At 39.8% G+C, this 25000-nt stretch overlaps 2 protein-coding genes and 1 non-coding gene across 4 annotated transcripts in view; all 3 read left to right on the forward strand.

The window, feature by feature from the left end:
• LOC111326727 (uncharacterized) overlaps positions 1 to 6750 on the forward strand; it is a 13362-nt gene extending 6612 nt beyond the window's left edge. For both annotated transcript variants that reach the window (XM_022930815.2, XM_088734345.1), the window contains exons 6-12: positions 2326 to 2465; positions 3096 to 3470; positions 3818 to 4057; positions 4164 to 4409; positions 4829 to 4960; positions 5272 to 5754; positions 6032 to 6750. In XM_022930815.2, the coding sequence (XP_022786550.2) occupies positions 2326 to 2465; positions 3096 to 3470; positions 3818 to 4057; positions 4164 to 4409; positions 4829 to 4960; positions 5272 to 5754; positions 6032 to 6301 (1886 nt within the window). In that variant the 3' untranslated portion in view covers positions 6302 to 6750. The remainder of the gene's footprint in view (positions 1 to 2325; positions 2466 to 3095; positions 3471 to 3817; positions 4058 to 4163; positions 4410 to 4828; positions 4961 to 5271; positions 5755 to 6031) is intronic.
• A 589-nt stretch (positions 6751 to 7339) lies between these two features.
• LOC111327468 (uncharacterized) lies at positions 7340 to 11496 on the forward strand. The gene is made up of 8 exons (XM_022931671.2): positions 7340 to 7567; positions 8636 to 8725; positions 8808 to 8897; positions 9228 to 9320; positions 9808 to 9840; positions 10159 to 10676; positions 10975 to 11149; positions 11276 to 11496. Exons 1-8 carry the CDS (start codon positions 7501 to 7503, stop codon positions 11404 to 11406), a joined length of 1197 nt encoding a protein of 398 aa, XP_022787406.1. The 5' UTR covers positions 7340 to 7500; the 3' UTR covers positions 11407 to 11496.
• A 3980-nt stretch (positions 11497 to 15476) lies between these two features.
• Positions 15477 to 15549, forward strand: Trnan-auu (transfer RNA asparagine (anticodon AUU)). The gene has a single exon. It is a non-coding gene; the product is annotated as a tRNA-Asn (tRNA).
• Positions 15550 to 25000: the final 9451 nt, after the last annotated feature.

Consider the following 25000-nt stretch of genomic DNA (forward strand, 5'->3'; position numbering starts at 1 on the left):
ACTGAAACTTTGCCAATCCCGTAAAGTTATTTCGTCGCACGGGCCACGCAGGTATGTCGAGCAACTGGTACTTGCGCAACTTTCTGTGCGTGCCAAAATCTAATCTCATCTTCGCTTGAAAAAAAAAGAAAGAAAAGCTAAGCGTGGAAACTTTTGCTTTTTAGATATGGGTAGATGAACCTGTACTACTAAGCTGACATTTGCACTAAAGCAAACCCGCCCTTCCCATCCAATATTTCTTGGTCTTTGGTTTTGTTTTTCCCACCGAAAACAGCATCGGATCGATTTCCAATGATCAAAGGTATTTAACTTGGTCTTCAACAAACGACAGAAGAGGTGAAATGACAATGTCCCAGGGACTAGAAGAGAATCCGTGGCCTTCCTAGCTCAAGAATTTCAACACTCTAGACAGCAGTTGAAAGATTAAAATCTTTCCAAACCCCTTCGGTAACTGCCCGAAAACATCTCTCCTTCCCACGATGTTCTCGTTAATAAGTTTTTGTTCAGATTTTAATTGGCTGACGGGAAACACAGCTAAGCTTTCTCTTCACTTGCTGGATGTGGTCCACGAACTTAACGTTCTCTGCAACCTTGGCCGCATTGTGAACGACTTTACTACTAAGATTAGATCTTAGCGCGCACAAAAAGCAGAAAGCTACGGAGGCGAAAGCGCCAGTTGCTCGACATACCTGCGTGGCTCGTGCAACGAAATAACTTGACAGGATTGGCAAAGTTTCAGTCACAGCAAATTATGCAAAAAATCTAGACGTTTGAAGCGACATCTCAATGACTGCAACCATCGTGTTGTATACAAACCTCGCAAACTTTAAAACACGTTCTCTAGTGATACCTGCGAAAGTATTCAGTATAATTTCCGGTAAGATTTTCGCTGACAATCTGATCGATTTCTCTTACATTGTGTGCCGAGAGGCCCGAGACTGAAACTTTTCACCTCAAGCAAATCTCCGTCGCACGGTCCAAACAAACATAGCGAACAACTGAGCTAGTAGTATTTGTCCGTGTAAAAACACACGAAAGGACTCTAAAGCACACTTCACTCTGATTGGGCAGAAAAACACAAAGATTTTCTGGCACCAATCAGATGGCAGAACGACTGCGACCGTTTGGAACTTGTCTTGTAAGACAATGTCCCCAGGGGCTCTTCATGCCCTAACTTGAAATCGAGTCAGCCCCTGGGTCTCCGAGGATGCGCAGTTATACAACAATGCCCTGAAATCTAGTGGGTACAACGAAAGGATCCATTATGTCAAAGCCCAAGCAAGAAAAAAATCCCGAAACAGAGCAGGGAAAATAATCTGGTTTAACCCACCGTACAGTCAGAATGTCCGATCAAACATCGCTAAATCATTTTTCCGCCTGATTTAATAATAAGTTCTTATATAGCGCATTAAAATTGAACTCTATGCGCTTGGTTGATAAACATTTCCCAAAGTCAAACAAGCTCCATAAAATATTCAGTAGAAACAACCTGAAGGTCAGCTACAGCTGCACTACAAACATGGCTAATATAATCAAAAGCCACTATCAGAAAATCTTAAATGAAAACGACGAGGCATCCGGCGAAAGGAAAAGCAACTGCAGAAACAAAAACGTTTGCCCTATTGACGGCGCGTGCCTCACCGGAAACATCATCTACGAAGCAACTGTCACAACAACTTCTGGTAACGCAAGGAACTACATTGGAATGACAGAACACGCATTCAAAACAAGATACAACAACCACAAACTCTCTTTCAAAAACCGATAATACTCCCATGACACTGTACTTTCAAAACACATTTGGGACTTAAAGGAGCGAGGCAACGACTACAAGATCAACTGGCGCATCATCAAAAGAGCAAGCGCATACAAAGGCAAACCATCTCGCTGCAACCAATGTTTGGCTGAAAAACTTTGCATCTTGACCGCTCAAAATGCCTCTCTCTTAAATAAGAAATCTGAGCTTGTAACGAAATGCCGCCACGAAAACAAGTTTTTCACAGAATCCAATCAGAAGAAGCGCGTGCGTGACGACTTCTAACCGTTCTTGAATTTTAAAAATTCACAACCGTTTACTTCTCGTAGACAACTCTCAGTCTGATGATCGCCTAGATCGTGAAACTCGAGTAACTAGTAATAATTTCCTTCCTTCACACTTGTATTTTGCTCTACACATTTCTGCATCGAGCACTCCAAGGATAAGTGAAACAACTTTATTTCTTGTTTATTCGTTTATATATATGTATATATACTTTCCTAACCTGTCATCTTTGCAAACTGTGGTAGAAGTTTTCAATTGCTCTCTTTTTGTTTCCGTTATTTAAGTGCTGGAAATTACTCTACGAGAGAAGTTGTTGAAAAAAATTCCTGTTATAAGTGTAATCAGTATCATGGGGACTACAGAGGAGAGTGCAGTTGACCCATTGGTGGACATCCTCTCAATCAGGACAAAACTGAGTCAAGAGGTATTTTTTTTTTCTAAATCAGATTTTATCAGAAAAACATTTTATCGAAAGGAACTACAATCCATTCGCAGCAAGTCTTGAGAATAACATGGTTTTGTCTCTGGTCCTCCTAACCTCGTCATTATCCTCATTTATTTGCCTTTCTAATTACAGCTATAAATAAATTCACAGCATGGTGATTATAAGGCCAAGGAGACCTATAGAAACCACTGGGCGCGTGGGAATGAGCACCTCACTTTCATCAATATATGTAACTAAAACTTGTTGCGAATGTGCGGCTTAGCCAATTTGGTATTTTCTCTAGTAACCTCCAGCAACCTGTCATAGTGGTGAAAATATCACAGTTATTATTCAATAAACAATTAAAGACTATGCAAAGATCATATCGTTTTTTCATTAATATTAAAAAAAATAACACAGAAATCCATTATTCACACAAGCCCCACCGTTTCCACGATCAGACTGTCATGTCACACAATTCTATGACATCATCTTATGTGATCAAGGAATAGAGTATGATAAAGATGACTCTCCAAACAAATTGGCTTTGATTTCTCAGTGAGAAGCTCCTCAGATTGATTTTCTATTCCTAACTCACAAATTAAGCGAGGAAATCAATTTCCTTTGTAGGGACTGAATTTTAGCATCCACGCGGATGCAGCCTGGGGAGCATACTTCTCATGCATGTTTCGTGAGCCTCATGTGAGCGTCGCCATGGCGTCCCCTGCAGAAGAAAGCTTCGTTCCTGAACTACAGCTAAATAGCCACGTTACAGACCAACTGAAGGCTCTGAACCAGTGTGACACCATTACAGTGGATCCTCACAAATCCGGCTTCTGCCCGTATCCAGCCGGGGCAATCTGCTACCGTAACCAAGGTCTCAATAACTTCCTCTCTTTAACCAGTGGTGTAGTCTATTATCATGGTGATATCAACCTTGGAGACCTTGGCCTGGAAGGATCCAAACCTGGTGCAGCTGCCACTGGAGTGCTGCTCGCCAACAGGGTAGGCATAAAAAATCAACCTCCGTAAAAATGTGCTACCCCAGTCAAATGGAGAACTCCGCATGCGAATCAAGTGTCAAGTCATTTTCTCAATCAAGACAAGCTTACCTACATACCATTCCGGGTAGCTTCCCTCTGCATAGCTCTACCATTACGAAAATTTGAAATAATTACGTTTCTTTCCCGTTACTGTCTTGTTGCTTGAACAGTAATTCGCATAATTATTTTCCAGCAGAAAACTTGATTCAGCTGTTCAATATCTGCTTCATAGTGAAATTCACTTCCGTGAAACTATTGAGACTGATGAAATCAGATTCATTCTGTTTTCATGTTTTTGTATCCATGCAGGTGATTGGACTCCACAAGAATGGATACGGCCGTATCTTAGCGGAGTGCATGTTCACCTCCAAGATCCTTTACTGCTACTGGGTCTGCATGGCAGAGGATACTGATGATTTTTTTTGTGAAACAACCAAGCCACTTCCCTCCGGAAAAATTCCTGTTTCTCCTGACAGCGACGAGAAGGTTGACTACAAAACTTTCATAAAACGCAACGTGTTGGGAAAATCCAATGAAGAACTCTCGCAGGTAATGCCAAGCTCCTCATGTACGCTTCATTTTGGGATGTAAACATTGACTAGAAAAGGAATCTTATTCAAGTTGCCTGAGTGTATGATTATTTTTGTCTTTTAAGGACAAATACACCATGAGTATCCTCAAAGAAATTGGGCCTGACACTATGATTCCTTGCTTCTCTGTTAATATCCGCGAAAATAAAGATGTGAGCCAATGTAACAATATCGTCACTGCAATCTTTAACGACCTGAGCCACGCTTCCACCGAAGAATCTGAACAAAGGGTCCCTATGATTGTGACATCTTCTACAATGCAAGATCACAAATACAGCTTAGCTCTGAAGAAATTCAAGGAAAGACTTGGGGTGAGGCAAAGTTTAACATTGAATTTTATTCTTGATTTCTGCTTGTTTTTTTTTTCACGTTGTTACTATTTTGGTGCTGGTGGTGCTGCTAGGCAAAGCCATGTTGATATGCTTCAAAATATATATATATATATATATATATATATATATATACAAAATAATGTAAAACGCAGTTCTATTAAGTGCCGTTCATTCCAAAATAATCAAAGCCTAGTCAGAAAAAAGTTCAATACATTAAAGGGGCCAATCAGAACCCAAAGTGAAAACAAAGCACTCTGCCAAAGGCGCGGGAAAGCATAGGTGACCAAGTCGTTACTGATTTGTTGAAAGGGTGGTTCGAGGTTTCTTTTACAGCTAAAGTCTTCATAAAGGAAAACCAATCTATTTAACTGATCTTTTTGTTTTCCTTTTTATCACAGCTGAGCACAGACAACAAGGAAGGAGTGAAGTACGTTATCACCACATGTCTGGATCCGTGGTCCACTTCATTGGAATTCATGGACGACTTCGCCGACATCATGAGGAACGCAATCCTCAATGCCATTGGCACGGTTAGTGTGTGATAGTGCAAGTGTTATCGGCTGTTGAAAGAAAGATGATCTGTCTATTCGTTTGTTAAGAGCGAGCAGGAAAGGAAAAAATCGTCTTCGGATCGATAACAGGGAGAAATTTTTAGAGGAATAAACTACACATCAGATTTAGATATGACATACGTGCGATCTGCATACTGTAGTGAACAGAATTGTTTTAAGTGTTCTATACGAAGCCACCGACACAATATTTTGAGACTTGACCATCAGTTTGATTGATGTTGATGCACAGACGGTGTTTAATAATTTAAACGGTATTTTCTTCCCTTTAGGTTACGGACAAGCCAGACTGCCACAGTTTTGTTTGCACAGACAAGGTGAATGAAAAGAACGAAATATTCGTGTGTTATGCTGGAAACTTCAGCCAGACTCAACACCGGTACTTCTCGGTTGCAAGGTTCAAGTTCCACTCAGAGGCCGACGTGGCTACTTTTAATGATGCTGTGCAGAAAGCTGGTGATCAGCCTGTGGTAATGCAAAATCTTAAGACTGAACCAAAGAAGCTTCATGACCTGCTGTTTAACGATTCCGGGGAAAAAAGAGAAACCGTGAAGTTTGATTTCTTTGTTGGCCTCCCAAGTGGAATTATTAGACCGTTCATGACGGCCGACATGGAGATCAAAGACGTGCCTCGTTATGACCACTTTGACAAAGCCGATGAGCAGTACCCAGAGGTTGCCACATACGTCATGTATGGTAACTTGAATGATGCCTACCTGTTCCATATTCCGACAAAGGACCCAGATTACTTGCAGGTAGGTCATCGAAGAGGTACCTTTGAGGTCAGCAGCTTGCTTTGTTGTTTCTGCTCTTGTAAAAATACAGTTACCGATTATTTGTCAACTATGCTGTATTGATCGTGCTCTCTTATATAAACGGCTAAATGCCTGGCTTCTAGAGAACATCAAATCATCTAGATTTTCAATCCATTTTAAGATATATGTTGATTTTGATCGATGGAGGCGATAAAGTGAAACGGGACACGATATGCAAATGAAAAATACTGTTATAATTTTTTCTTCTTCCCTGTAGATTGTCCGACTTGCAGAGGTCCCAAAAGGCTTAGGCGATGGTGGTGAAAAATCCGTGGTTCTAAAGCAAGGTGTGGATGCTGAGTTGCCCAGGGTTCCCGGCTCCCCCACCTTTGACCCCCAAACTAAAAAGATTAAGGACCCCCTGGCAGACACGAAATACAATGTAGAATTCGTTGGAATTCAAGGACAAGAAATTAAAACTACTGTCATGATACAAAAGAAAATTTGGTTTGACGGCGACGTGCTAAACAAATCTGCAGTTGCATAAGAACATAGTGAAATGAGACAGTCCAGTTGAATACTAACTGTGATTATTTCATGGCAGATAAAAGGCATATGTGTCTGTTCTAGAGTTATTTTGGAAACTATAGCTAGCTCTACGAACACTGCTTAAGGCGAAGCCTCGATACCGCTGATTTAAGTTTATTTCAAAGTAGTCTGCAATGAGTGACAATCACGTGACAGTTATGCTGTCACGATGTCTTAGTCTTTCAAATTAGTCTGTGACGTGTGACAATTACGTGAAAATTAAGCTCTCACGATGTTTTAGTTACTGGAATCTGAGATTTTTATTGGTGTAATGGTAGGAGAACTTAAATTCAACCAGACATTAAAAAACATCGCGAGGTCGATGATTTAGAATAGTCAGTGAAGTCAAACGAAGCAATTGTTGGAAGTAGTTTGCTACATTACAATAAAGTCAATACCCTGATCAGGGATCTTTGCCATCGTTAACTCTTTTCCATCCTAGCTAGTCGTGAATGCTTATATACTCTTGGTTTACAATGCAAGTAACCTTTCCCCGTCATTCTAGATGACAACAAAGGAGTTAATTTATAATCTCTTGTCAAAATTAATATATACTCCATTATTACGAATCAGTAGGGTAATTGGTGCCCATTTCCGAATTAGGGACTCAAATTCAGTCTCTGTATTAAGACAGCATCCTTTTACTTTTAAATACTGACGTGGAAAAGGCATCTTTCTACAAAATCAATTGATTTCCTTCCTGTTAGACCGGTCAAACGACTCCTGATTAAAGTCAAACAACCAGCAATCATATCCGCCCCATAAAACTGTTGCCTTTTAAGGACTATCACTCAATTGTCGCATTTACAAATATAATGATAACAAAAATACCTCCGAAATATCAACTCAAGGATTGATTCAGAAATTTACGTTATAATATGATCAACTGTTTGTATCTTGTCAGACCTCCCGGTCCAATAAAAGCCGTATTCGTGACAGTTATTTACCTTCGAACCAGACACCTGGTACCCGTGATATGATTGTTTTGAATCACTTTACACAACAATCCTTTGCTGTCACATGCTATCATTAGATATTCAAAGGTAGTTACCTCAGAAACCGTTGCCGATGAAGAAGTAAAAAGAGCAGTAGTCAAAGCCTTGGGGTTTTAATTTTCTGTCGAAACCAAAGTCAGGCGAATCAGGAATAACGCGAAGAATGCAAGAACGTTTGGTTGTGAGACTGGTGGTTGGACAATGGCTGCTGGTTGTCATATCCTCAGCAGGTACAAAATAGGATTTTCTTCATACGGCTTATTTATTTTCTGGATTGTATAGTTCGTTGTTCAGTGAAGCATGGCTTTCTCAAGTGTGACTTAAACTCCCTTTATTTGAAATACAAACCCACCATGCGGAAGTGAAACTATAACCATGGTTAACTATGGTCAATAGACCACTTTCATAAATGGCTGCCGGATTAAAATTCTTTCCTTTACATATAAATTTGCCTGGGTGTACAAAATTCAAAAGAATACATTATCTCAAGTGAGGCCACTCGGGCAAATTTAAATTTAAACAAAAGAATATTAATCCGGCAGCCATTTATGAAAGTGGTCTATGCTGTGATAGATATATTCTTATCCATTCAACCTGGTGGTTCAAGTAACAATATAAAGATCGGTCGGGAGGAACACCAAAAAATTTCACCATCTATGATAACCATGGTTTGCGCTTTCCGCCCATTTATTAATTTGGATTGTCAAAACGGGACAAATATTAATCTCCTTGAATTCGACCGTAAAGCCATCAATTTGAAACTGATCGTAAAAAATCACCAGTTTGCCATCGAAAAAGTAATGCAATTTTTTGCTCGAGAAAATTAAACAGTTGCAAACTCATACAACTTTATGAAACATCTCTTCGAGGTGCAACGGAAAAGTCGGGATTAAGAAAAATAAATGAGCAACAAAAAAAATTTGAATTAATTCAAATTCTTGCATCTGACTTATTGGTCTCCATTCCGACTCGGGCATGTGTGGGAGACTAGTTTCTGACACGTGGCCTGGTAAAGACATTCCATCATGCCGTTGTACCTACAGAGCGATTTTGGCTTTATAGAGTTCGTCTCTACTCTGGTGATAACGGATAAACAATTGCAAATAGTTGGAACAATTATTTCAACGTAAAAAGCATAATCAGCGCGCCATCTATGGATTGCGGCGGTTTGTTAATTTTAGAATAATTGTGCACTTGCCGTAGAGCGCATGAAATGTTGAAATCCATTCTGATTTCAAATTTAATCTAGTGTTTTAAATTCAACAGCATTTTCTTGTTTTTGTATTTTTTTTTCTAAGCTCCACAAGCGCAGTATCAACTTCGTCGTCCAGTTCAGACGAATGCGCAAACACGAACCTTTCCCCAAAACTTACTGAGCGGACGAAAAGGTCAGTCCAAGAGTTTTACTTCTTGAGAAACAGATAGTCGTCGTAGCATTCGCTCATATAAAATTTCTTGTCATATATACAGGTCCACAAACGCAATTTCAATTCCGGCGTCCAATTCAGATGGGTGCACAGGTCCGTAATTTCCTTCCGAACCGTCTCATCACAAAGAAAGGTACGATCGAGAGAAGGCATTTTAACATTCTTTAATAGCAGTGATGAACAAAATAGTGTATTCATGTGTTGTATTTATGCATTACAGTAAAGGCTTCAGGCACATGAAATCTAGAATGTCAATAAAAAATATATATTTATTTAACTGTAGCTTTTGAGGGGGCGCGTGTTCGTTCCAGATGAAAACTTAGATCAAGATAGATAGGAATGCCAATTATATTCAACAAGGTAAAAAGAATGAACTGCCTGAGATGATCATAGCATATAACCTTTCCTCCCACTCACCCCCTCAAAGAACTTACACTAACGTATCATTGCTTATTTTATACAGCTGGACGTTACCCACCTCTCCCACCCAGTAAAGGGGCACAGTTACCAGCTGATAACAGGAATTTTATCCCCAACAGATTTGACATTCCTGCAAGTAAGTTACAATGAAAGGTGCCTAGGTAAAATTGGGAATGTGTGGTATGCATCCTGTTTACTGTACCTCATCTTGTCACGAAAGGGGGACAAATATAAAATCTGACTCCATGAGGAGAAATGCAACAATAAAGACATTGGGAACATCGATTCCTTACTGAGAATCAGATTTTTTTTTTTTTTAAATCACTCTCCTGGAAATGATTGTTTCCAAATCTGACAAGATGTAACCTGGTCAAAAAGTAACCCCCAACTTCCTTCGTGAAGCTTCTTCAGAAAGGAGTATGAGCGAAGTGTGGAGACAATGGTCAGAGTAGCGTACTGTTTGCGATGGGTGGCAACGTTCAGAAATCCTTCTTTTTACTAATACAGGGATAAGCAGTCTCGAGAATCATTTATCTGTAACAAATTCGGGTCCTGATTCGGTTTTGCTTAATGCAGTCTTCTGACCAGTGCACACAAAAGCTCATATCAAATTTTCGTTTCAGGTGTCATACACAAAAAGCCCGGATCCTCAGTAGGTAGGTAATCATGGGGCTTGATCACAAGACGCGTATCAAAAGTCGTTTTATACTGAGGCTCGCGATCTGCCATACTCTCACAGTATCCTAGCAGGGTTTACGATCACGAAATATATCGTTGGTTTTTATAAGAATCACTGTGATGCCTTGGGGTTGCCCTTTTCGGCATAACCACATGATAACCACTTTATCTCTTGCCAATTTAGAAACGGACAACATTTGCGCCGATAAAGATCGTTTTTCAACATTGTCTATGTATTGATTATTTTTTTATATGTATGCTGGTACCTTTTTTCTTTTTTCTTTTCTAATCGTCAGGATGTGTTGGGGCTGATCCTTGTGGACTGCTTCCTCCATATTCTTCACCAGCACTCCCACTTGCTCCCCCTCCGGTGCCTTACGCTGGATTTCCCCCACCACCAGTCCCATACGGCCCCCAGAGGTACGCTCAACCAGCCCCCATGGCTCCCAATGGGTATGGTATGCACTCAATCAACGCCATGGCTCAAGATGCAGCAGCAGCAATGGCCTCTAAATTAAAAATTCTTGGTGGGACACATCCCGAGAAGAAATTCGTGCCGCATCTTCCACCCATGGGGAGACAACAGCCGGGGAAACCTCCTTACGATCCCCCACCTCCACCCCCAGCGCCACAGGCAACAGCGGGATTTGCCCCAGGGCTACCGGGGCAGCTGCCATATCAGCAGCCATTTGGCTACAATCAGCAAGGCATGCCTCCTCAAACTGCTGCATTCGACTCTCAGCCGGCTCCCGGGTTTCCTCAGCCTGTAGCGCCTCCAATGCAAGGAAGCTTTGCCGATCAGCAAACTCTACCGGTTAAGTTTGGCTTATATTACATGACAGAAAAAATCAAATTATAATGCAAACTGCTTTTGATGCTCAAAATATTCTCCCACCTGTTCAGTGTGTTTCTCAGTGGAACACTAAATTGTTCAGACTATCCTAACACAGCGCGTAAATAATCAACAAAAATTCTTATTACAGTATCGACCAATTGCAGTGCAAAGCAAGAGCACTTCTTGCGCTGAAATAATTCTTAACAAATAGTTCAAAAAACAAAAACCCTCGGAAACTTTTTTGTTTTCAACTAAGGCATAACTTTTTGCATTTTAGGCTCCACTTCCCTTTCCCCAGAACCAGGCCCCTGCATTTCTCCCTCAGCAGCAATCGCCCACAGGACCTCAAACACCACAGCTGGTTAACAATGATGTTCCTCAAGTGCCCTTTCCGGCTGAGATGAATCAAGCCCCTGCGTTTAATGACCCAGGACAACAAATGGCACCTAATGGTTAGTACAGTAACTTGTATTCATGATCAGTCATCGTAAACTGCGAATGTACATATCGGTTTTAAAATACTTGGTAAGAAGTGTTTCAAACAAGGTACACGTATGACTCCAATCTCCATTTTACAGGTTCTTTTGACTTGGCAAAGAAGAGGATGATGGCTTTGAAACTAAAAGGTCAAATGAAGAGATTTGGAGTTCCTAGACCTGTACAGAAATCAAGACTGACACCTAAGCCCTTATTCAAACGGCATTTGTAGTGTAATTTCTAAACAAATGATAATTTAAACCTGAGTACTGCAGGTCTGTAATTATTGCAATCTAATTTAATAAATCTAAAATATATAACACTTTTCGTCTGTGACTCTTGTTATTTCTCCATTAGAAGTAAAGGTAATTAAACAGGGATGGCAGGGAATATTTAGAGACTTGTTTCTTTGAACGCCGGCCCACCGAGAGCTCCCAGCATGCAAGTCGGACGCCCAATTCAAAGAAGAGTTAAGTCTACAATAAGATGGCACAAACTACGAACTCATTAAGGTTGTCTGTACCAGAAAACAAACAGGTAGAGACGCTAGCACAAGTTACTTTGTCACTGGCTTCCAATTCTCGAGCGATTTTTATAGAAGGCAAAACAAAAAAAAAATAGGTCCGCAATGCATACATTTCTGGCTTACGAAATTGAGCTGCTTTTCAGTGTCTAGTGTCTTATTGAGTTTCTTTTAGAAGAGGTAATACCTGATTACGGTTAGATAGTTTTCAATATTGTTCCTTTTCGTTTATAAAACAAGATAACTAGCATACACTAGTCATGAAAGATTCATTTTCAAGTAGAGGGTTAATGGCCAAACTTTGTTATGGAGGTCTCATTTTGACAACAAAGGTTGCACATGTAACCTGAGAATTTTAGGAACTAAAATCTATTAGGCGTCACTAACGTATTTTACTGCAGCCAAGTCTTCACAAGGTCTGCGTTTTCGATCTTTCTTTGTTCTTCGGACGAGGAAAAAGGAGTGGGATATCGGGATGGTTAACTGTCCAACCGGAAACAAACTGATTTGAATTTACCCAATATCCATGCATTTTTCACTTGTTTAACAAAAATTTCACCATCAAAAATTCCGTGTAACTAACATAAAAATAGATTCTTCAGCGTTTTCTTAAATCCTCATAGGTGTTCGACCATGTTCATGGGGGTTCGATTGTTCCTCAGGCCGGATCCTCGAGTAACTTCGAATAGATGCACAGCTCGTACGCCACTCGGAAAATCTTCGGGAGTTGTTTTAAATTAAAATCAGGCCTTGAAAAATTCAGAGATCTTCGGGTAACTTTGAAAACCTTCAGATAATCTTTGGTTAATCCTCGAGTATATTCGGAACTCGTACGCTCTTCGGAAAGGTGAGCTGGAAAACCCATGTGCAAGGTCTGTTAAGGAGGAATGAGGGAGGCCTGTATCTAACGGAAGAGCTTATCGCTTTCGTTAAGCAGTGCTTTACCGGAATTGAAATTTGAAATTGTGTAAATGGCAGACTGACTATGGCGTTGCTATATTTTCTTTGCACCCTTTTAATGAATAATCGAGATCTTGATTAAAGGGACGCCGACCATGTTAACCTATAATTTGACGAATGATTTGCTGTTTATTATTTAGTTTCACGGCTGTTACAAGGCAGAGAACAAGGCAGCTAGGGTTACCCTAGCGCTAGGGTAACCCTAGCGCTCAGCTAGGGTTACCCTGGTGCTAGGGTAACCCTAGCTGCCTTGTAAACACGTCGATGAAAAAAAGAAGAAATGTGGGAGGGTTAGGGTAACCCTAGCACTAGGGTTACCCTACCTGCTTGTAAACAGGGCCTTACTGGAGCAATATTTTTAGATCTCAGCAAGGCTTTCGATATGATTGGCCACTCTCTCCTTAAGATTAAACTTACTGCACTCGGTGTCAGAGGAGAAGCACTTGCCTGGTTTTATAATTACCTATCTGGCAGGTGACAATCTGTTTGTGTGAATGGGACTTACTCAGATATCTCAGATCTATCACTTGGAGTACCTCAAGGGTCTGTCCTGGGCCCATTATTATGTATCGTATTTATAAATGATCTATCTAGTGCTGTACATCGTTGTAAAATAGTCTTGTATGTTGATGATACTGCTATATTTTTTTCCGGTAGAAACATTCAAACTATTCAATCCACTCTACAAGAAGACCTGAATACCGTTGGCGAAGGGTTTTCTTTGAATCGCTTGCTAGTAAACTGCGACAAAACCAATGCCATGCTTTTTGGCTCCAAACAGCGTCTCGCAAGATCACAAGGACTCTCCTTACTTTTATTGGACAATCTTCTGGAACTGTCAAACACTGTGAAATACTTGGGTTTAAGTTTTGATGCTTCTATGAACTGGCATGAACACATGAATAGCATTTCTAATAAAGTAACTCGTAGATTAAATTTATTGGGAAGAATTCGCAAATATTTAGATACCGATACCTGTAAGCTTTTATATATGACTTTAGTTCAGCCTTTAATGGAATTTTGTGATATTGTCTGGTCCAATGCTGATAGCACCTCTCTTCAAAGACTTCTTAGGCTTCAGAAAAGGGGAGCATGGATTGTTCTCCAAAAGAAGATTAGGGAAGACCGTTCCGCAAAATTGCTTTGTGAACTGGGATGGGTCTCCTTCAGTTTGAACGTTGGAACTTTCACAAGTGTCTAACTGTATTTAAATGCCTTAATAGAAGGCGTCATGCTTGATTCTGTGATGAACTTACGCTCGCACATAAATTCCATCTGTAAATCGTCGTCTCTAGCAATCAGAAATATTGGTCGCGTTCGTAAATACCTCTCGACGCAGCAAAATGAAAGATTGATACACGCCTTCATCTCATCGAGACTTGATTACTGTAATAGCCTATTGTACGGTCTACCGATTTGTGACATCGAAAAATTCCAACGGATCCAAAACGCAGCTGCCCGCTTGTTAGTCGGTGCTAAGTCAAGAGACAGTATAACACCTATACTTATGAAATTTCATTGGCTCCCGGTCACAAAGCGAATTCAATTCAAGATACTGTTGATAACATACAAAGCACTAGATGACATGGCTCCAACCTATCTTGTTGAACTTCTTAGTCGATATATTCCAGCACGAAACCTCCGTTCATCAAACATGAATCTACTTGAGGTCCCAACAGTTCGAACTAAAACGTATGGGCAAAGATCATTCTCCTACGCTGCACCGTATTTGTAGAATCAACTACCTGAATGCATAAAAAACGCCGAAACTGTTGACTCCTTTAAACGCTTATTGAAAACTTATCTTTTCAAAAATTAAGCCACCAGATTTTTTTTTGATATCGTACGTTGTCAAATATATGTATAACACGTAATAATTCATTAGTTTAGATAGAGTAGCGAAAATTGCATGTATAGGATTTTTATTGAAATTTTGTTAATTGTAATTGTAAAGCGCATAGAGTTCAATTTTAATGCGCTATATAAGAACTTATTATTAAATTAAATCCAACCTATTTGAGAAGGCTTTTTTCCTATAATTCAGATTTCCAACATTACAATACCAGAAATTGAGCGAATCTACATATTGTCAAAATAACTTCTAAATCTGGCTACAGGTCATTTATCTACTCAGCTGCCAAACTATTTAACAACCTTGATCATGCCACAAAATGCTCCCTGACACTTAAAGAGTTTGTAAAATAAATATTGGCCTGAATAACTTGTAATAATCGATATAATTCGGCATCGTAGGTTTATTGTTAACAGAACACGGGCAAAGGGTTATTTAAAATATATATAGTTGTGTGTGTCTGTTTCTAATATTTTAGATGCACAGCTTCATTGTAAATAAGTGACTTAGCTTTATGGATTCTGTGCCTAATAAAGTATCTATCTACATATGATGCACGATCCTCGCAGTAGATAGCGCTATTTAAGCAATAGCGAAAATCAGACCTGAAAAACAAAATCAGGCCTGTACGGGATTCGAACCACTGACCTCTGCGATACTAGTGCAGCGCTCTAGTATCGCTCTAGTATCAAATTAACGGCCTGCTCCCAGTTGACTTGTTAGCTCAATTGGTAGAGCGCTGCACTAGTATCGCAGAGGTCAGTGGTTCGAATCCCGTACAGGCCTGATTTTGTTTTTCAGGTCTGATTTTCGCTATTGCTTAAATAGCGCTATCTACTGCGAGGATCGTGCATCATATGTATCTAATACCGCTGTTCAAAATATATGAACTTCATATATTTCATTGTATCTGATTTATCACTTTCACGGGTTTATTACGAATCAACTTAACGGCCTGCTCCCAGTTGGCTTGTTAGCTCAATTGGTAGAGCGCTGCACTATTATCGCAGAGGTCAGTGGTTCGAATCCCGTACAGGCCTGATTTTTTTCAGGTCTGATTTTCGCTATTGCATAAATAGCGCTCTCTACTGCGAGGATCGTGCATCAGACGTATCTAATACCGCAGTTCAAAATATATGAACTTCATATATTCATTGTATCTGAAGTAGAACTTGTAAAGATCTCTTACAAAAGCACCCCAAAGACCGTTAAATTCTATCTCTCAGAACAGGATATTACCATCACCTCAACTGTGTTTCTATTAGATCTTAACCAAGATATGGACGCTCTTCCATTGGAAATTAAAAATACTTATCTAAATATTGTAATCAGTACAATGAATTATAAAATACTTCCAGTGATATCACGGAACAACGCAGATAGAGAACATGTACTAGGTGAGACTAGTGATGGATTATCGTTGTAGACAAACGTATTATCGCCTAATATAATATATCTATACTTATAATCTCTGTTTAATTATTGTAATGTACAATTTTTAGATTGATCACCATATCAGAAATAACCGTACGTCACATACACAAACTGAACAATATTGCGTTAAATTTAATTTATCAGAGATGCAGAAGATTTTTAGTAGTTTTTGGCGTGATTGCTTTTACTGAGTTTTCCAAATACCTCTTAATGTTCCACCTCAAAAATATTTCTCCCCATAATGCCTTTTTTCGTGCAAAGATAGCTCGTATGGAATAATATCATTTCTGGTGTTTTAAGGACTCGGTAGAATTTCGCGGGTGTCCTTCGCGAAAAAAAATTGTTACCGCGCTATTTAAAGCGTAGCCACCATAAACTATATATCAATGGAAGGTTATTAAATGTACTTTCCAGCAAATTTTTTTTGTTTTAGCTCGGATCTAGTCGGATCTATTCGGATCTAGTCGTAAACCGACTAAGGCGCGACAAGTCGAAACGGACGATGTTCCTTTGAGTGGATTAATCGGGTTTTTTAGATTGGTATCTTGGGAGCCTTTGGACCGTGTGGGGATTTTCCGTTTTTCGAAATTTGATCTCCCGTAATGGTCTCCGACGTAACGCGTCTCAATAAAATTTTGATAACCGAACTTGACAGAAAGATTGCAAAGCAACCAGTAGGAATATTGAAAAAGCCCCACCCGGTTTTGGAGACCAACCCCATAAGATTGAAATTGTGCAGAAGTTTCACCAAATTTCAAGTCAATCCGTAAAGATTTCATGTCCTATTAATTCTTCCAAAGAAGACAATTCGCGTATAAAAACGAAGTCGGTTTTTTACGCTTCCAAAGTTTTTCCAACATTTCACGCCTTTAGTTGGCCACGCGTCGAGTAAGGTCAAAGCTCTGAAAAACTCGAAATGCCGACCGCATTTTTGTAATATACACATCCTAATACAATCTGCACTGGAAACTGTCAGATCTACAGCTCCTTTAAAGATTAAGAGAAACCTGGCAGGAAGAAGAAAATTAAACCTGCTGGTGTAAAGCCCAGGGAGGAATCGACAGCTGGACCTAAGGAACTAGTGGAAATGGTGGAAGGAATGTCTAGTACTCAAAGCTTCCCACCAGACCCAGCCACACTCTCATTCTCTGAGTAGGTAAAGAGTCTAGAAAGCTATCGAGGATCAGAACCTCTTTCCACGGAACAGTTTGTTGAAAACATCAAGCACGAGTACATGTGCCCAATTTGCAAAGAGGTAGTTGATCAACCAGTCCAGACAAAATGCCCAACTCCACAATATTTTGTGCTAGTTGTTTATCATTTTCTTTCGAAACCTGTGGATCCCTTTGCCCGGTGTGCCGAACAAACATTCAAAATCCAAATAAGTTCATTGAGCCAGCCCCTTTTGTTCTTCGCGCATTACTTTCAGAGCTAGATTTTCAATGTCCTTTTTGTACACACAGTAAAACTCCACCAACTACCACAGCATCAAGAATGTTGCATTCCACAGCCTACAACAGCACCCACACACATTTTAACTCCTTTGCAAAGATCAGTTCCAGTAACATCACCCCCCCCCCCCCCTTGTCCCAGTAAAACCCCTACCTGCAGCAGGGGGAGATGGACCAGCAACAACAACCACCTGTGGAGAACTGACAGTAACCCAACTGCCAACCACCCCAAAGGAAGTTTATACATCCCTAAAGGAGGAAGTTGGACTGTTCGTTATTCGACAGTTTCTATCACAGTCTCAGGATGGGGCAACTATTCTCCTGAAAACAGGTGGCCAGGTAATAAAAATTTTTTTAAGTCAAAAATAAAGACATTCATTTTCAAAATAAAATTTAAGATAATTCATTTTCAGCCCTTAGAATTGGTTAAAAGGACCAGGACAAGGAAAACAGCTGATGAGGTAACAAGGAAAACTGCCAGACAAAGATCAAAGGTAGTAGCAGAGACCAGGATAGCTTTCAGTGGTGGGGCAGCCGGTACCCAGTTGAAAGATGAACTGCGAGCAATGGGCAGAATAGAGAGGGAGGCACTTCTGAAGGAGACCTTGGGAAAAGAATTTAAAATCACAATTCCAAGAGGTGACATCCTGGCAATGAAAGCAGACCTTGGCGAAACATGGTAAAAAGTCAGAAAGCTTAGGAGGTAAGAAAAACATGAACAAAAAAATCATACAAACCCCAAAAGTTTTCCAAAGCAACATTAAATATCAGCAACAGTAACTGTTTTGAGTTTGTATCCAAATTTGCCAATTTTCTGAATACCCTCAGTCTGCATACAAAATCATGATGACTATTATGTCTCTACAGATGGTTTGAACGGTGGAGACTATCCTCAGAGAATGAAATAAGCCAACGAAAGCAAGTTCAGTCCATCACTGACCCTGCCAACTTGGTTTGTGAAATGGTTCCATTTGAATTAAAAAAACCAGGTTGCAATCCAGAGATCAGGGAAGCAGAGTTTGGTTATATTACAGACCTGAACCAATTCATACATCTTCATCTGGATGAAAATGACAAGTATGACAATAAAGAAAATTTATGAAGGTGTAGTCTGATCGTCCGGGTGAGTGTAGTCCTGAGAAGGACTGTTGTCGGTGGCAGTGACTGACGTTTCGACAACCTGTGCGGAAGTCATCATCAGAGTCAAGTGAGTGATTGTTGTCAGTAGAATGTTCTTATTCCAGCGAACAAAACACTGACATACAGTTTACCAGAGAAGTCGAAGAAAATGGCAAACTTCCTTTTCTAGACTGCCTGGTAAGCCACAACGACAACTCATTACGAACGACAGTTTACAGGAAACCGACATACACCGACAGATTACTAGACGAGTCATCCTACAACCCTACATCACACAAAGCCACAACTATCAGAACTCTAACACGACGCGCACAACTAGTATGTGACTCGACAGACAGCTTATCCGACGAGAACAAATACCTTCACCGTGTTTTTACGAAGAACAACTACAACAACGACTTCATCCGACGAAACACTCACCGACCCACTACCACTACCGAAACAAACGACACCGCAACCCCTACGACTACAGCAACCATACCGTACATAAAAGGTATGTCTGAAAACATCTCGCGCATCTTACTACCCTTCAATATCCGCGTCACCCACAAACCCATCACCACACTACGTCAGTTACTAACCAACGTTAAAGACAAAGACGAACCGAGGAACAGACAGGGAACGATTTATAAGATCAATTGTTCCGACCGCCAAGCCTCCTACATCGGTGAGACTGGCAGAAACCTCACAACAAGACTGACTGAACACAGACGGGCGACGAGGAAAGGTGATGTCAGCAATCACATTGCTGAACACCATCGACTTACCAACCACAACATTGACTGGGACTTTGCGCAATGCCTAACCTACAGCACTGACTCTGGAACGACTGACTCTTCAACGACTGACTCTGGAAAGCTGGTTTACTAACTTAGAACAGACTCCCCTAAACAGATGTCAACAACTACCCGCCCCATACAAACGACTCATTCACGACATAAACATCACAAACGACCGAAAAAGAACAACCTAGCTTTACCGACAGACCGAAACAGACCAATCACGAACGACTTACGTCACTTGAGTCTTACAGCCAATAACATCACGGCAAAACCAACCGATCATTTCACACGAACTGGAATAAGAACATTCTACTGACAACAATCACTCACTTGACTCTGATGATGACTTCCGCACAGGTTGTCGAAACGTCAGTCACTGCCACCGACAACAGTCCTTCTTAGGACTACACTCACCCGGACGATCAGACTACACCTTCACATGTTACCCCCGGGTTCAAACCATTTACTGCGAAAGAAAATTTAATGGTTAAAAAAAGTAAATGCAATCACCAGACAAAGGATTGAAATTAAAGAAAGTTAGCTGTAGCCTATTGCTGTGAATTATAGTCTTATTAGAGTTGGTCATTATCAGAGGAATGGAAGGCTGACATGGAACAATGCCATCCCAGAAAATGAGGTCCACATAAAACTTGGAGGAGATGCGGGTGGTGGGTCATTTAAAATGGCCTTCCAGATTGCTAACCTGAGGCATCCAAACTCAAAAACCAACACAGTGGTATTTGCCATGTTCCATGCAAAAGATAGTTGGGCCAACCTAAAGACAGCCTTATTGAAATATAGAGAACAAGTAAACAACTTGAAAGAAACAACCTGGGGGTGAGTAACAAAAAAATGTATTACACTTTAAATTTGTCTAGAGGATCGAGCCTAGCATTTTCTTAATTGAATTCTTCTTTTCATTTTGCCTATTTCTAGAGGTAAAAAGAAAGTTGTTTTCCTATTTGGTGACTATGAATTCCTTTGTAAGACATTTGGAATAGCTGGTGCTTCAGGTATGATCTAGACAAAAATCACACATACAAATAACTATGATTGAGCAATTAACTAAAATAATATAAGTGTAGCCTCTATTCTACATTGCTATTTCCGTGAAACAGGTTTTCAACATGAGAATTGTATTTGCAGGCACGAATCCATGTCTTTGGTGCAACATAAATCACGAAGTGATGCAAGTCTCTTGCCATAAACCCGAGCATGCTGAAAAACGAAGCCTTGAAAACATTCAAGAGGACTATGACAAGTTTGTCGCAGATGGCTCTGTTACAAGTCGACAGAAGTTTTATCACAATGTGACTCATGAGATATTGAATTCGACAAGGTAAGATAAAAGAGTTCTAGATATTGAATTTGACAAGGTAAGATAAAAGAGTCTATTTCTTTGCTTTTAAGATGGACCAACACGACACCTAACTGAATGGTTCTCTATTTCGGGTTTGTGTTCCTGGACTTCATATTAGCTTGGGTGTGTTTAAGAAACTGTTTGATGAACTAGAGAACCAGTGCTTTGAGCTGGACAAAACAAATCAAATGGCGCTGGCAGAAGATTATAAAGCGAGGAGAATGATGAAAAGATAACTATTTCTAGATTTGTGTTTTCCAGTATCACAGCTGTACAATCCTCCAATTCCATCGCACATGATTCAAACCCATCTTCATTTTTTAGTAGAGGAAGTTATGACTTTGTGTTATAGTTCATTGATTTATAATATTACACTAGCAGAAATCAATTTAACAACCCATCAAAATATAGCTACTAAACAGCAAGTAAAGTAACCCATATTTTAATAGTATCATCTCAACATTACAGGAAAAGCTTGCAGATGATCAAATGGAATTGGCTGCCTTTGAGAAAGCCAATGGACCACTATCAATTCATTTAGATGAAGTTCTAAAGAAAATGAATGTGGAGAGACAAGCTTACCATGGAAAATGATTCATTGGTAACAATGTACACACTTGCTGCGAGGTAACACAAATTTTACCATTAAATAAGGTATTTGTTGAGCCAAAAAATTGTACTATATTGTTGTGTTCCTTTTTTTCCTTGTAGGATGACAACATCATTAAACTATGCAGTGCTGTGGTGACAAAAACAGAGGAACTGTGTCCTTCCTTCCTTCCCCAAGCGAGAGAAATTAGTGTAAAAATTTGAACAGTTTCAAACAATTCGGATTAAAACACTTACCTCTATCAGTTGTATAGTAAGGTTTCAAGTCTTCTCAGGTGACTCTCGCTTTGCTGGAAAAAATTCGAGCCTTTCCCAAATCAAAATCAAAGTTTTCAGTCGATTTCAAAGGGTGTGCTTGTTGGACTCCACTATAGCAACATGTTTTCGCCGAACACAGGCAAAATTTGACCGACTTTGGTGAAATTTTCCACAGCAGGTGCCTCGTCCATGTTCAAGCATCCGTCATGCCAAATTTCACGCGCACACATTACAAACATAGCAAACATAGCAAGATTTTATTGGCTAAACTAGATCTTTGCCCCAGGGGTTGCCATGGACGCTAGATTTATGCAAATGAATAATTTGTTATTAAGGTGGCTCGTACCAGTTTCCTCGCGCGGGGAACAGGTCACTCTTGCGTGACGCACGCGAGAGAAACGTGCGAAAGAAGCGCGAGATCAAAAGATGAAAATTCAAAACAAAGATGGCGGCGCGTGGAATTTTTTCTACTTTTGTGAGAAGTTTACCTAAGGGCTTGTATTTGATGTGTTGAGCGGCCACTGTGAATGCAGGAGATAGAAATTAAGATAACGAAGACGATTTTCGGAGAAGTAAAGGTTACTTCACTTCACATTTAACATCTACATCTACTTTATTACTCTTCAACGCTATTACACATCAAGAAGAGATGACATCAAGAAGAGATTTAAAAGAAATATTCAACCGATATGAAATCTTGCGACGGCGAAAAAAGAAGAACTCAAGTGAATGATAATCTACCTGAAGTGGAAGAAGACTTTGAAACTTCCAGGAAAATAATATGATATAGCCAGAAGTCATGTGTAGGATTTTTAAGATGAGCTTGGGAGGCTGTCTTTGACGGCTTTTTAATGATTTTCTTAGCAGTAAACGTCTGTAAACATCAGATCGTAGGTGCTCGCACGAGCACACGCAATTGTCAGCGGTAGCTAAAACAGATCATGAGCAGATGTCGATCTTATAGAATCCAGATTTTTAAATGCGCGAGAATGCGCGTGGAAATTGCTAAACTCACGAAAGCTATTACATGAAAACAAGGCCGGTGACCCCTTCTTTTTATTGTTCCAATATGATAATAACGTCGAAAGGAATCATCAGAAAGAAAACTAGAAAATTCTACGGAAGGAAATTTGCGATGTGTGAAAATTGCCCTTTTTGTAGATTTTATGAAATTCCGCTCCATAGTATTTTTTTAAAATCTTTGTGCATTTTCCTTTTCAAGTGCTAAAAGCAATCACTGAAAAAAATTAGGGTGTCACCGGGTTAGTTTTCGAATTATTTAAGCCACAAGCTAAAAAATGCGTCTGAATAAGCCTATGAAAGTGTTGCCATGGAAACTGTTAGTGACGAAATGACACTTATTTTTGGATAACCAATGATTATGTAATTCAACCCCGTAAAAGTGTTCAACTGGCCTTGGTCAGTCTTTCTGTTGTATTCTTTCAAAGTTACAAACCATCAAAAAGATGAAAAACTCGATGTTTCTTGTAGACCGCATGCGCGAACTAAATTTCCACCTCGAAACAGCCGTGGGTTGGCCTGTTCCTCCCCCCTCCTATAAGAATATTAATTTCTAACTTATTAGTTTCCACGTCACTCAAACGTAAGTAATTACATTTTGTGAGGAGATATTTGTTTACGAACATTGTCTTTGTTATTTAAATGTTCAAAACCTTAAACAAAATAACTCAGTAGGTGACGTCATGGAGCTCTTTTAATATGGCTTAGCAACGGAAAAATAAAAGAAAATATCTCTTATATTACGCTAATACCAAATCATGAGCGAAAACAGACCACGTGTTCATTTTACTCTGTTTTCCGGGTCTAAAATGCTAAATACAGCCTTCATCACGAAGACAACATGGACCGGAAATGGAGCGGAGATGACCTCATTCTCACGAATATCGGAATACGCTTTCCAATTTTTTGATTAACGGAAAAATTCTCGATCGACAAAAAAATTCTCGATCGACAGGAAATTTCTCGGTCGACAGGACCATTACGAAAACGAAGACCCATTACGAAAACGAAGACCCCTTACGAAAACGAAGACCCATCACGAAAACGAAGACACATTACTAAAACAAATTCAAAAGAGATTGGTATTACCTTTGTGGACAATGATTACCGGTAATCTTTGTTCACAAAGGTAATTGTCTTCGTTTTTGTGATGGGTCTTCGTTTTCGTAGGGGCTCTTCGTTTTTGTAATGAATCTTCGTTTTCGTAGGGGATCTTCGTTTTTGTAATGGGTCTTCGTTTTCGTAATCGGTCTTCGTTTTCGAAATATGGGTCTTCGTTTTGGGGTCTTAGGTCTTCGTTTTCGTAGTGTGTCTCATGAACATAATCTTTAATAGTCCACAAAGGTAATACCAACCTCTTTTGAAGTTGTTTAAGTAATGTGTCTTCGTTTTCGTGATGGGTCTCGTTTTCGTAGGGGGGTCTTCGTTCTTGTAGGGGTCTTCATTTTCGGGGTCTTCGTTTTCGCAACTACAGTGATTTGGGGTCTAAAGTTCATTAACGCCAATAACTAATATATTAAGATCGAATTTTAATCGTATGTGTGGGCCGCTAAAACAAGGAAAAATGCGGATAGAAAAATTTAAGAAAAAATTAAAAAGGATAATAAAAGCGAGGAATAAAACGTGTGAAGTCTCCTTACCTTTTTTCCTTAGCCGCTCTCTTGCCAACGGTCGTTTTAATGCTGTTTTGTCGACTTTCTTTGTAACGTGTGTGGTGTCACCAGTCAACTGTATAACAAGAAAAATTATAGAAAAAAAATTAAGAGAAAATTAAAAGGGAAAATAAAAGCGAGGAGTATATCGTATGAAGTCTCCTTACCTTTATTCCGTAGCTGCTTTGTCGTTTACGGTCCTTTTAACGCTGCTATGCATGGCGACTTTCTTTGTGACGCGTGTGGTGCTACGGGTCAACTGTTTATAAAAAAGCTCAAGGCTGGAAAATTCAACCGTACCAGTCCCGAACATCAAACGTCGCCACTCGAAGGCCGATGAATTTCACAAAAGTCGACCGATCTCCCGCAAATTTCCACCCGCGAGAGCGCTTAGCTATTACCTACCCGTTCCAGCAGCAAAAGTTTTCAAATTCCGCTGCATTGATTCGAGAGCCGCTCCGTTTTACCACCTATTCTGGCTAAATCGCTTTGTAGGTACGCGTAATCCTTTTGCTCTTACTACTTCATACGATATATTCCTCGCTTTTATTATCCTTTTTAATTTTTTCTTAATTTTTTTTTTCTTATTTTTCCTATTATACAGTTGACTAGTGACACCGCACACATTACAAAGAAAGTCGCCAAAACAGCGTTAAAGCGACCGTTGGCAACAAAGCGGCTACGGAAAAAAGGTAAGGAGACTTCACACGTTTTATTCCTTGCTTTTATTATCCTTTTCATTTTTTTCTAATTTTTTTCCTATAATTTTTTCTTTTTTTAACGGC

The sequence above is a fragment of the Stylophora pistillata genome, chromosome 9 (assembly GCF_964205215.1).
Source record: "Stylophora pistillata chromosome 9, jaStyPist1.2, whole genome shotgun sequence".
NCBI lineage: Eukaryota > Metazoa > Cnidaria > Anthozoa > Scleractinia > Pocilloporidae > Stylophora > Stylophora pistillata.

Coding starts and splice junctions, on each gene's coding strand:
- LOC111327468 (XM_022931671.2), top strand. CDS start 7,501: ATGCAAGAACGTTTGGTTGTGAGACTGGTGGTTGGACAATGGCTGCTG. Junction 9,321..9,807: donor CAGATTTGACATTCCTGCAA/GTAAGTTACAAT, acceptor TTTTCGTTTCAG/GTGTCATACACAAAAAGCCC. Junction 10,677..10,974: donor CCGATCAGCAAACTCTACCG/GTTAAGTTTGGC, acceptor TTTGCATTTTAG/GCTCCACTTCCCTTTCCCCA.